General features: G+C 32.8%; 1 protein-coding gene across 2 annotated transcripts in view; it reads right to left on the reverse strand.

The window, feature by feature from the left end:
• The window catches only part of LOC121423929 (spindle pole body component 110-like), a 37,200-nt gene that overhangs the window by 7,045 nt on the left and 16,762 nt on the right, over positions 1–13,393 (reverse strand). For both annotated transcript variants that reach the window (XM_041619480.1, XM_041619488.1), the window contains exons 15-25: positions 9,993–10,056; positions 9,235–9,356; positions 8,306–8,380; positions 7,251–7,432; positions 6,336–6,469; positions 5,642–5,697; positions 5,273–5,330; positions 3,598–3,644; positions 1,871–1,999; positions 863–919; positions 106–188 (exon numbers count right to left, since the gene is read on the reverse strand). In XM_041619480.1, coding sequence (XP_041475414.1) covers positions 106–188; positions 863–919; positions 1,871–1,999; positions 3,598–3,644; positions 5,273–5,330; positions 5,642–5,697; positions 6,336–6,469; positions 7,251–7,432; positions 8,306–8,380; positions 9,235–9,356; positions 9,993–10,056 — 1,007 coding nt within the window. The remainder of the gene's footprint in view (positions 1–105; positions 189–862; positions 920–1,870; positions 2,000–3,597; positions 3,645–5,272; positions 5,331–5,641; positions 5,698–6,335; positions 6,470–7,250; positions 7,433–8,305; positions 8,381–9,234; positions 9,357–9,992; positions 10,057–13,393) is intronic.

A 13,393-nucleotide genomic window follows, 5' to 3' on the forward strand; every position in this document is an offset into this window, starting at 1 on the left:
AATTGTAGAGGCTTGTTGGAATTATTTGATTTTGATACTTGTGCAGGAGAAGGAAAGAAGGAGGGGTTGGTGTCTCTTATTTGAATTGATCATTAATTGACTTACAGTGATCTTAACTCCCTCTGTAGGTTGCTTGCATGTAGGATTTGTGTCTTGTGTCTCTCCAATAAGGCATTATACTTCTCTTCCTTTAATAGTCATAAGATAAGGAAAATAGAAACAAAAAATCAAGGACTATAAGAATATTAGAGTTTCAATAATTTTCTTCTATTCTTCCGTTTCTTTATACGCTAATGAAAGAAATATAGAATTTCTATCAATATGACAAACCTAGTATCTAGAATTTGGAGGAAAATCACCATTTTCATTGTATCTAGATGACATCTTGTCCAAATCACAGGTGTCTTTCTGAAACAGCACTACAGCAATTCAAGCAGAATAATAACAATACAATCTCTAGCAGCCATGGTTTTTTTTATACTCCTAAACATTCATTTTCTTCAATCACTCCAGCACTGATTACAATAGATCTTGCCCACCATTTATATTCTCAATGACATTCAATAATGGCTATTCAGACAATCTTGCACACAACATTAATAATGGAGTCCATTCATCAACATTATTAAACAGACGATGATTGTTCTTTCATAGGAATTTAATTAGAACTTTGCATTATATAATCCCAAGCACTTCAATGATTAGGGTATTTCTCTTAGGCATATTTTCTTCAAAAATTTTCAGCAGTATACTTTGATTTTCTGCCATACATGTATCTGGCTTCTATTTGCTGAAGAATATATATATATATATTCACAAGGTTCATTATCCTTTAAGATTAACAAGTCAAATTGGTACTTACATTGATCCTTTTCATTTCTTCAAAGCTAACCTGAGCTGCATTCATCTGGTCTTGATACTGTTGTAGCATAAAAAAACAATAAAAAGAGATTTACAAAGATCACTTTATACTCAACTAGTACTCGTTCATATCGAGATAGGTTGCTTACTTTTTTCTAAGCAGCAAGGTTTTTCCACTCAAATATTAATGTTTTACCTGTCTTTAATCACCAATTTCTCTTCATTGTTCTCTGTAGACGGTTTAAAAAAGTAGTTTGATACAATACATTAAGTAAAAATGATAGGGAAAATGTTTTTAAATGTGACAAAATCATAAATATACCTTTTACTTGGGCTAGTTCAAACTCTTACAGCAGATTAAGCACTTGTATAGTACATTAACTGCTTCATACAACCATTAACAAAATTTTAAAGGACAAGTCCACCCCAACAAAAACTTGATTTGAATAAAAAGAGAAAAATTCAACAAGCATAACACTGAAAATTTCATCAAAATCGGATGTAAAATAAGAAAGTTATGATATTTTAAAGTTTTGCTTCATTTCACATAACAGTTATATGCACATCTCGGTCGGTATGCAAATGAGATAACTGATGACATCACTCACTCACTATTTATTTTGTATTGTATTATATGAAATATTTTGATTTTCTTGTCATTGTCATGCAAAATGAAGTTTCCTTCCTCCCTGAACACATTGAATTCCATTATTTTAACATTTTGTGCTTCAGGCAAGGAGGTCCAAATCATCACATTCGTAAAAATTGAAATATTGTATAATTCAAACAAAAAAAAACAAAAGAAATAGTGAGTGACATCATTGACTCTCATTTGGATGTAACTGTCTCGTTCATATAACTATTTTGTTAAAAATAAGCGAAATTTTGAAAAGTCATAACTTTATTAATTTACATCCGATTTTGATGACATTTTCAGTGTTTTGCTTGTTGGATTTTCCTCCTCTTATTCAAATTAACTTTTTGGTGGGGTGGACTTGTCCTTTAATACCTTTAATATCCTTTCGTTCAACTGCTGGTTCTCCTGACAGAGTTTATCCACATCTACACTGCTGTCTAGAGAGGGGGGTGTTGCTGGAGTCTTCACTTTGGCGGTAATTGCTTCCTTTAGCTCTATCCGCTGAAGATGGAATGAGTAAAAAAATCAAACATTAATAAATAATGATGGCATACTATACAGCAGAGAATGTGAGAACCTCAAATGCTCTTTCAAATAATACAAATAACAAGTTTAATTGAAGGTCAAGTCCACCTCAGAAAAATGTTGATTTTGATCAATAGATAAAAATCAGACAAGCACAATGCTGAAAATTTCATCAAAATCGGATGTAAAATAAGAAAATTATGACATTTCAAAGTTTCGCTTATATTTAACAAAATAGTTATATGAATGAGCCAGTTACATCCAAATGAGAGAGTCGATGATGTCACTCACTATTTCTTTTGTTTTTTATTGTTTGAATTATACAATATTTTAATTTTTACGAATTTAATGAATAGGACCTCCTTGCCTGAAGCACAAAATGTTAAAATAATGGAATTCCACATGTTCAGGGAGGAATGAAACTTCATTTCACATGACAATGACGAAAAAAAAAATCATATTTCATATAATAAAATACAAAAGAAATAGTGAGTGATGTCATCAGTTCCCTCATTTGCATACCAACCGAGATGTGTATATAACTGTTTTGTGAAATGAAGCGAAACTTTAAAAGGCCATAACTTTCTTATTTTACATCCGATTTTGATGAAATTTTTAGTGTTATGCTTGTTGAGTTTTTCTCTTTTTATTCAAATCAAGTTTTTGTTGGGGTGGACTTGTCCTTTAATGTACAGAATTGGAATATATTCACTAAGCATTGTCAATGGTTCCTTTTAGTATATCTTTGGCGCAAAATTACAAAGTAAGTTTTAAATTGATAGGCACAGTTCAAACTTCAATTGCCCATGGATGTAATCAAGTACATGCGACCAGATTAAAGCCACGACATTATGGGTAAACTTATTCTGTGTAAATGGCACTTTAAAATGCAAGGTTTTTGTGTAAATGGCTCCCTCCATGTTGTATAGCTGGAAATCTCCATCTTGAGATAGTCATTCTAAATGTATTGCAATAAGATTTTCAAGAAAACTGCTTTATCTGCCATGGTTTGTGCATGAAATATAAACATAAATGTATACCAAAAATGGCAGGATAAATTATACTGTACAAGTAGGCTTACATGCACATGTTCCTATGAAAGCACAAGTGTAAGAAATTGTCAACTGGTATTAATAATTCTACAACATTTTGGTTCAATATATTGGTGCTTAAACGAAATGGTAACAGTTTTACACTGGGTGATTTGGTACTCCTCACTGGAAGATTTGTAAGTAAACAAAACTCTGAAGAATAAAATGCAACACAAATTTTAACAAACCAAAGGTGCATATATTTTTGTGAAGTAAGAATCAGAAGTCATACTTAAATGCTAATGCACATTCTCATTGAAAACTGCCTGAAATGTGTGCATTATATTATAATATATGACAAATACAATGATGTGTTATATACTGCGCGCAACTAGGAATATCTAAGTAAATCTGAATCACACTTCTCCCAACCCCATAAAAAAATCTGGACAAAGTCGTTAGAATCAGCTTATTAGAATATTAAAATTTGTATTAGTCATAAAAGATTATAAACAAAAAGCAGGATTAGTCTATGAACCTCACCTTATTCATAAGAGCTTGTGCAATCTTTAATTCAAGTGACACCAATACTGTGAGAACAATGTAGATGACATGCAAATGGTAACATGAAAAGAAATAGATGGGCCCATGATAGGATGGAAAATCAGTTAGAGTTCCATGAAGCAATTTGCAGGTGATTGTCACTGACAAAGGTTAGCTACTCAATTCTTTGTATATCAATGGCCGAGATCAAATTTGACAGTGAAAATCACACATCAATGTGTTGCTTCATGAAGGGCTCTCCATATAAAAACGAAATGGATAGGGTTCACCACAAGACAAAGGCAGAAAGAGTAATAGATGAGAAAAGATGATAATAGGTTTCTGAAAACTTTGTACAAACATTATTTTAATTCTATCAAACAATTGCAGTTGCCGACAAATGGTATTTTTGAGGGGAAAATATTGGATTTTTAAAATACAATTATCTAAATCTGATTAATTGATATCTTGAATTAGGTATTAACAAACAAATATCTAAATCTGATTAATCTTGAAATAGGTATTAAGAATAATAATAGCCATTTATATAGCGCCATCTATCTAGAAATAATCTATTCCGAGGTGCAGTTTTAATCACTATTTATCACCCTGGCTTTAGCTTGAGCTGCCTTTTAGCATTCAGTGCATTCAAGGATTTAATCCTGCCTGGTACCCGTTCACCTCACCTGGGTTGAGTGCAGCACAATGTGGATAAATTAGGCCATGGCTGGGATTCGAACCCACGACCCTCTGTTTTAAAGTCAGAAGATTAAAATCCACTGGGCCACGATGCTCCACATCAATTGATGTTTATTGATATAAACACAGTGTCATTTGTATCGTGAGAATGAATCATAATTACTGAATAGTGGCTTTGACATCTGCTTTCAGTCAGATTTTGTTTCTTTTGGACACAATTTTAACATCAGACGTTGTCAATACTTTGTTTTCAAGAAATGTCCTAGAAATGTTGAAATGTAAATGCCTATTCTTTTACGACAGATACAATTTTATGGAGCATTTTCTGATCAACTGTATAAACTTTATTAGATCTTTGAAACAGATAGCGTGAAAAAAAGGCAGTGATGAAAATTAAAAACAAAGAACTTGAAGATAGACACATGATGAGCAATGAAAAGCAAAGAAAATATGGAGATCAGATTTTTATGAAAGAGTTGAGCAAACAATGACTTGAAGGAACATTTCTACAGAACAAAGATTAGCTTTCAGCATGCAAATAAATGAAACTTGGATGTGAAAGGCATAGCATGCACCAAATGTGATTTAGTTATTAGGATAATAACCTAAGACCTATTTGCAGGAAAAAAGGAATCAGATGTAATAAAAAAATCAAACACAAATTGAATTTCAACCAATCGAAAATGCACATTTTGGACTTATGGTTAATATTCTGAGATGAATTCAAACACAACTCTTTCTACACCAGGCCTATGATCGCAATCAAACACTCTATACTATTTGATGTTATTCTAAACAACAGGGGCGGACTTATAGTACTTGGATTATCAAAAGTAGAAGCACGACATTACACCCATGCATTGATTTCTTTTACACACATAAGGTATACAGGGAAGACATTTGCGGACATATTAATAATAACACAGATAATAATAACAATGATTAGCTAAATGAAGGGTTTTCATTTTTCACTTACATTCCATAGCATTTCCAGCCAACTGGTTCAAAGATCTTCTGATATCTGTTGCAACTTTCTGTATCAATGAAAAGAAATGATAATCTCCATTTTTAGTGCGCAAATGCTCTTTGCCAAACAAAAGTAAAATGTACATATAACAGCACAAGGGGAATGAAGAAATCGAGTCTCAGCTACCAGTATTTTCCACTTTTTCCACAATTTTTTTTTCCATGTTTCATACATGTACATACAACAGATAGATATCTTTAAAAATGTAATCTTTCATTTTATCTGACAATAAATTGAAATCTTTAGATTACCACACTCACAAGGGATAAAAATAGAGCATTATTACTTTCTTGCTGACAAAAGTTTGAAATCAAATACCTCATCAATAATAAGATTGTCCATCTGCCTTATTTCATGAGCAGTATCTAGAAGACCTGAAAAATATTAAAGATCAATGGGAGAAAAGACCATAGGCCTCTTTAAGATAAAGTGTAACAAAGCTCTGCAACTTTCTTAACAGTGTTTCGGGGTCCGTGTCATAAAAATTATAACAAATTAACAACAACAGTTATAAGCCACTAAAATCATTCGATCCGATTGGCTGATGGGAAATTAATTATAGAAATTTTGCATCTGTTATCCTAACAAGCCTTTATCAAATGGGTACCAGAAGTAGTGGGATAAAGTAATTAATGCTTCTAGTATGACAGGAAATAAAGTCTATGGACTTGTTGAAAAACAACCTTGTAACTTAAGTGTTGAATCAAATAAAAGAATACACATAATAAAAATGCAACTTTTAATAGTGTTCAAAAGAGGTGAAACAAATGACATCACTTATATTAATAAACCTGCATTATATGCTTTATGTCTTTTAAAAAGTGTTTCTATGGATTAGCTGAAAAGCATCTTTTGTGGTTAAAAGCAGGAACGTAAACCACTGCATTCAATAAATGAATATAAATTTTTTTAAATCAAATAGAGTAAATAAAGATTTGATCAAGGTACTCATCAGGATTAAGAAAGCATTATTCTAGCAAAGCAAGGTATGACATCACCTTATTCAACTCACTTTCTTTTTCTAAAATGACAGCGATGCTTTCCTTGAATCTATTAATAGCTCTCATCATGTGGATGCTCTCTTTATGAATGTTACCAAGTTGCATCTTAATGTCCTGCTCTTGTCTTCGCTTCTCAGCAAGAAATCTGTACAGAAATTACATTAAAGAATAGTTCTTCTTCTTCTTCCAGTAGTGTGCATAAACCTCCACGGAGTATCGTCGCACAACAGTTGGTTGTCTATCGGCTAATTAAACGTGTTGCTCGTAGCAAAGCTCGATGAAAATAAGTCCAAATACGAACGCATATACACTATATACAAATTGTTCTCATATTTTGAGTTAGTTTAAGACGACATCTCTGACTCGTGTCTTGAAGATGTCGATCGATGGTGAGATGACCACATTTTCAGGTAGTTGTAACACCGTACATCCTCTGGCCCGTATTCTGAAGTCGGGTTTAAGTTAAACTCAGGTTTAAAGTTGTGGTTTAAGTATGGGAAGCGAAAAGTATCAAAGTTGTATGTTTCTTATGTTTACTGTGCTCTTTCCTGATTCATCGATGGTGAAGGCAATAATCTTTTTATACTTCTTAGACAATTATGAATGATTTGAGAGCCAAATGAGCTGAAGTATGATATCTCTACTGTTAGTGATTTATGTAACAATTGGCTCGCAATACTTAAACCACAACTTTAAACCTGAGTTTAAATTGAACCTGACTTCAGAATACGGGCCCATGTGTTTAGAAAAAATTCTAAGAAGTTCTAAGTCCAAAGGTTTAATATTCGACTTTTCCTCCTTAAAAGGATAGCTGGATTAACTCCCTACTAGCAGCAATTTCCATTACTAATCTCAGCATCATTGATTTGACCATCTTTAGATTTGATATTAAACTTCAACTTTAATCTTTCAACTGTGACTCTTACCGACTCTTCTCTTTGTCCAGATAGTCTTTCAGTTTGTTAATCTCAGATTCATAATCTCCTTTGATGCTAGTCAGACGTTGTTTGAAGTTTGTTGATGCGTCACTGGATACAGGAACTTCCTTGACCTTGGGTGCCCTTTGTGCTTCCTTGACCTGCCTTCCGAGTTCAGAGATCTTTTGCTCCTAGTGTTTCAAAAAAAAACAAGTAATTGATATGACAAGCTCAGATTTATTACATTAATTAAGACTGCACAATTTAGCAGTACTTGGAGGAGCATTGTTTTATTTTGCTCTATTACAAAATACATACCGGTACAACCAATGCTTTACATTTGAATAACAAGATCACGTCTATGATATACCATGCACTGAAGAGTCATAAATTGACATAAGAGTTGTATTTTCTTGCATTAGAAGGAAGTTTTACTGGAAGACTACAGGGTCTGTTAAACACTGGTTTAATATGAACTCCTCATCAGTCAAAGTATATCATCTTTAATGGTGAAAAGGTACCTAACATTAATTTCAGTAAAAAAAATTAGAGAGTCAAACGGGGCCTAGGCAAAATTTGCCTCCAACGAAGATTCTGCTAGGATCGAAAGCTTAGGCCCCTTTTGACTCTCTCATTTACTCCATTGACTCAGCAGATTCCTTCTGCCAGTAAATAATTAGGTTAGCTTTATTAAACTAAAAGGGAATAAAGTGAACTCATAATGGCATACCTCGATACTCTAGGTAAAATATCACATGCTCGTTACTCTATTCATAATATAGTGAATTTCTAAAATATATTGGATAATAAACTAATGTATGTTTTGATTCATCCACAAAGAAAGTCAAGTTATGATAGAAAAGATAAATCAATTCATCTGGACTTACTTTCATGAAATGGAGAACAGTTTAACGTCCAATATAGGACACTTCTTCAGCTTGTAGATTTATTTTTAGATTGGACAATATACTGATATTTGTTTAAAATCACATGTGAAAAGTAAAGTATGTATTTCAATATATTTATCCGTAATTTTGGGAAGAATAATGGAAATATGATTGCACCTGCTTATCTATTATTGCTTCTTTTGAATCTAATTCAGCTTTCTGTGATGAAATCTCTCGGTGAAGATCATCAATCTGTAAGCAGAAATAAGGTATTTTCACATTCCATATAGTCAATGACAAAAATCAAAATTAGGAATGTTGACTGCATTACTTGAACAGAGCTATCAACCTTTAATGCTAATCAGTAATCAAATGGAATTAAAATGTATTATGATAAACAATCGAGCATCTTCTTTATGTTTTAAAATACAATGGATATTCATATTACACATGCATGCTACAATGACCTTTAGTCAACTGAACTACATAGGTTGACTGACTGGGAAAGGAATGATGTACATTACTGAAATCAACTTTCCTGTAATGAACATCTTGCATTCTGTCATCAACATTCCAAATCAATAATCTTGTTGATTACATCAAGCCACCTGTCAATTATAATGTAAATTTCACCATGTTGGAATTTGGAAACACAAAAACCCAGCAATTGATCATTATTTAAGCAATAAATCTCAGCTCCATAGCCCAAAATGTTATACTTGATACAAGTTATAAGAAAATCTGGTATATCATTGGATAAAATCTACAAACCTGTGTTAAAATTGCAGAACACATTTAAGTTCATTTTCCCCAAACTTAATTTCAAACCATAGAACGAAGGGATGGAAATTGGAAATTACTTCATATTTCATGCTTGATACTACATGTATATTCAGGTTCATTCAAAAGTCAAGCATAACATTTCATGCAGCTTGGTTTCTAGACGCTTTCAATTTTATTTAACAAATGTAATGTGTGAAAAGAAACAATGTTACCATTGCCAATTTGGAGAATTTTAAGTGATCATATTAGCCTTAAAATACAGATCCCTATCTTATCCTGAATGATTTAATATTCCTAAATTAAATGGTGGTACATTATCTTACATCTTTCTTAAGATCTTTGATCTGTGTTTTATATTGTTCTCTGAGTGATTCGGTCTGGTTCTTCCCATCCATCTTCTGATATTCAGCTAGATCAAGCTGGTGGGCATACTCTTCTTGGGTTTCTGAGATTTAAAAAAAAACACCAAAAAGTTCCTCCAATAATGTAAGCATAGTATGAATCTTCATGAAACATGATGAAAAAAAACTCATTATTATTTCAGCCTAATGTAATTTAATGGAGAGTTTATTCAATGTATGAAAATTGACATATCTGAGAATTAACACAATAGAATACACAATAATAATAGATTTACCGGTACATGTATGACATAATATCACTTCTTTTATTTGCACATTGCCCACATTTTACAGATAATCCTTTTGTGAAAGTGATTACATTATAACTGTATATAGAATATATATTTATAACTATATATAAATGTATATAGAATGAGTCTAATTCTGATGAAATTTTCAGAGTATGACTTGTTTTATTATCCTCCAATTATTCAAATAATGGGATGAACTTAGCCTTCAGTATTCATTGCACACCTTAAAGTTTGGTTTTACAATAATGACAGACCTTTATAGGTGATAAAAACTTTGCACCTTGAAATAAAAACAAGCAACAAGAAACAAAATACAGCCTCACATAACACTGGAAATATATTTTTTTCTTTAGCATCCTGTAGTAGCTTCATTTTGGGGGTATAGAGAACAAGGAATTAGACATGAAGCCAAAACAAATAAGTACTTACGCAGAGTTTCCCGCAGTTCAGACTCCAAGTTGTCAACAACCCTTTCCAACTTCATTACTGTATCCTGCAATACAATCATATTTGAAAGATAGATAGATAGATAGATAAAATGGTTTATTAAAAGATCATCGCAGCCAAAGGCCGAATTGTGATCAATTTTACAAACATGCAAGTTACATACAAAGTTCTCATACAAAGTATCGTAATATTCTCTTAAAATGATACACGAACCTATTATGTATACTATGTGATCTTAGAGAAGAAAAAAAGTCAGTGGAGAAAAAAGAATGCAGTGGTAGGTGAGCGAAAAGAAAGAAGGAAACTAGAAAAATGTAAATGGAAGTTGTGAAGGTGTAAGGGAATAAATGGAGAGAATGGAAAAGAGAGGAGACAGAAAAAGGAGGAGAAACCAGAAGGAGGAAAAGAGGAGAAAAGATTAGATCACGTTCATCACATCTTGACATGTACACACCATATCCTATCGCAGATGGTATACAGTAAGAAAATTGCAGTGAGATTTGAATAAAAAATAAACTATAAAAACGTTCAATATATTAACATAGTAAAAAGGTAACATGATAACAAACGATGTAATTGAACTGTGGAATCGTCAAAATACAAAGTAAAACAAAATTAGATTGATTACATGTTATTTAAAAGATTAACAAAGTATGGAAGAGAACTACATTGGAAACGTTTAGTTTTGCATTTATATTGTTGATATTTCAATTGTGATCTTAAAACATAATTACATTGCTGCCTAAGAGGTAAACTATTTGTAAATTGTGGATGTTTGGCAAGAGAACTGGCAAAGTCAAAACATAACTGTTTACGTCTTGCCTCTAACGAAGAAATATTGCACGTTTCCAATGCGTTAGCATAGTCTTCATACTGGAATCCAAGCATTATCTTGCAAGCACGTTTCTGGATATTTTCCAAGGCAAGTACATGGCTTTTAGATAGGTTACCATTGTAAACCGGTACTCCGTAGTCTAAAATTGGGCGAATGTATCCTTTATATATTAAAATAAGGTCATCCAAAGGTAGTCTATACTTTTTAAGGCAACGAAGCATGTACAATTTTCTATTACATCTTTTTATAAGATCTGATACCTGGCTATCCCACTTAAGATTAGATTGTATAAGAATACCTAGTATTTTTGCTTCGTGAACAAAATTTAAATTATTATTTCCAATGAAAAATTGACTTTCTTCAACATAATTTTTCATAAATGTTATAACCATAGAAAAACATTTAGATGGGTTTAAGGTCATGTGATTTTTCAAAGACCATTGATGCAAGTCGTTGATTGCATTTTGTATATTAGACTGAGATGAAACTTTACGGCTTTCAACAATAGTCAAATCATCAACATATTTATAATAAGGTAATTCAAAATTATTGCAAGCATCGTTAATCATGACGACAAAAAGGATCGGGCCAAGTCTGGTCCCTTGAGGGACTCCTGCATTGACAACTTTAGTGTTTGAGATTTGGCCAAAATATTTAACCTTTTGCTGACGACACTCAAGGAAACTCACAATCCACGATATAACACAGGGTCTCACATGAATGTCAATCAATTTATTAATAACAATGTTGTGGTCGATGCGATCAAACGCTTTTGAAAAATCGGTGAGTATAACAGTGGATAGAGTCTTGGGCTCGTCAGCATTGGCAAATATCTGATGAAGAAAATGTATCAAATAGTGATTCGTACTTAATCCAGGTCGATTTCCGTACTGGTTTGGATCAATACACTCTACAATATCTTGAAGTAGCCATTTACATATAAAATATTCAGCAAGTTTGGCAAAGTAGGAAGTTAATGAAATGGGACGCAAGTTCTGCACTGTATGTGGTTTAGATTTTGGAATAGGTACTATTTCAGCTGTTTTCCAAATTGAGGGTACAACAGAGTTCTGAAATGAAGCATTTAAAATATGGGCTAAAGGAAAACACAACTCATAGGCAAATTCCTTTATTATTCTTACAGGCAGATCACCAGATATCCCAGCTTTGCGTTGATTAAGAGACTGTAGTTGTTTATAAACTTCATAAGGTTGAACAGTTGGACATGTATATTGTGATGGTAGAAATGCAGGTAATTTGCTTCTATCCAAACAAGGGAGATCTGCTGCTACGAGAGAAAAGTGATCGTTTATACAATCAGCAATAATCTTAAAGTTAGAAGGGTTGTTATCGATGTTTGGAATATCAACCGGTAAATATTGTTGCCTATTGTTCGTAAGAATCTTGATTTGCTTATACCAAGCAGCAGGATTTGTTGTTTTTAAGTTTTTTACTCTAGTGTTATAATATCTAATTTTTTGCTTCTTAATCAAACGCTTAGCTTTGTTTCTAAGTAAACGCCATAGAGATTGATCATTTCTGTGAAATGCCAGTTGTCTTTGACGAATAATGGATTTAACTTTTCCTGTTACCCATGGTTTATCAGATTTGTGGATTCGAACGTCCTTAACTGGTAAAAACAAATCTAAATGATACCGCAATGTATCCATCAATATATTACACTTATTGTCAATATCACTTTCATAGTAAATATTATTCCAGTCATTATGAACAATCCAATTTCCAAAGCTTTGAATTCCACTGCTTTTCAATGGACGGACGGTTTTCCTCTGATTAAACATTTCTCTTTTGTATTGGGATCTATTACGAGGCAACCATAAAACACATTTATGATCACTAGTACTGATCAGTGACAAAATTTTAACTTCTTTATACAAAAAACTATTATTAGTTACTATTTTGTCTAGAATGTTGTTTCCTCTAGTGGGTTGGGTAACTATTTGTTTGAAGCCATCAATGCTCAAAATCTGTCGAGTGTCAAAATCGTTAAAATCGCCTAAAATTGAGATGCCCGTTTCTGGATATTGAACGAGCATGCTATCGATAGCTGTAAATAGATGGTCAGAATAAAGCTGTGCATGTTGGCTCTTCGGTGGAATGTAGATAACGCACAAAATCAGGCTAGATACAAATCGCGGTAAACGAGGTGGTCTCATTTGAATCCATAATGCTTCAACTCCATCAGGAACCTGAACATTAAGGACTCTTGCCTGAAGATATGATTTGACATAAAGGGCCACTCCTCCTCCTGAACGCCCTTCTCTCGGTTTAGAAAAAGTTGAAAAATCAGGTAATGAAAACAATTCTAAAGGGATATCGTTTTGGAGCCATGTTTCGGTGATAGCTACAACATCAACATTATTAATATCTGTTACGATAGCTAAATCGTCATGTTTATTTCTTAATGATCTGCAATTAGATAAAAGGACTACCGGGGTATCATATTCTTTAGAATTGGGGCAAAACTGCAACGATACTCGATCAATCCTATGTAGGTACGATGATGATGACGATTCCTTCCTATTGC

This window comes from Lytechinus variegatus, chromosome 1, assembly GCF_018143015.1.
Source record: "Lytechinus variegatus isolate NC3 chromosome 1, Lvar_3.0, whole genome shotgun sequence".
NCBI lineage: Eukaryota > Metazoa > Echinodermata > Echinoidea > Temnopleuroida > Toxopneustidae > Lytechinus > Lytechinus variegatus.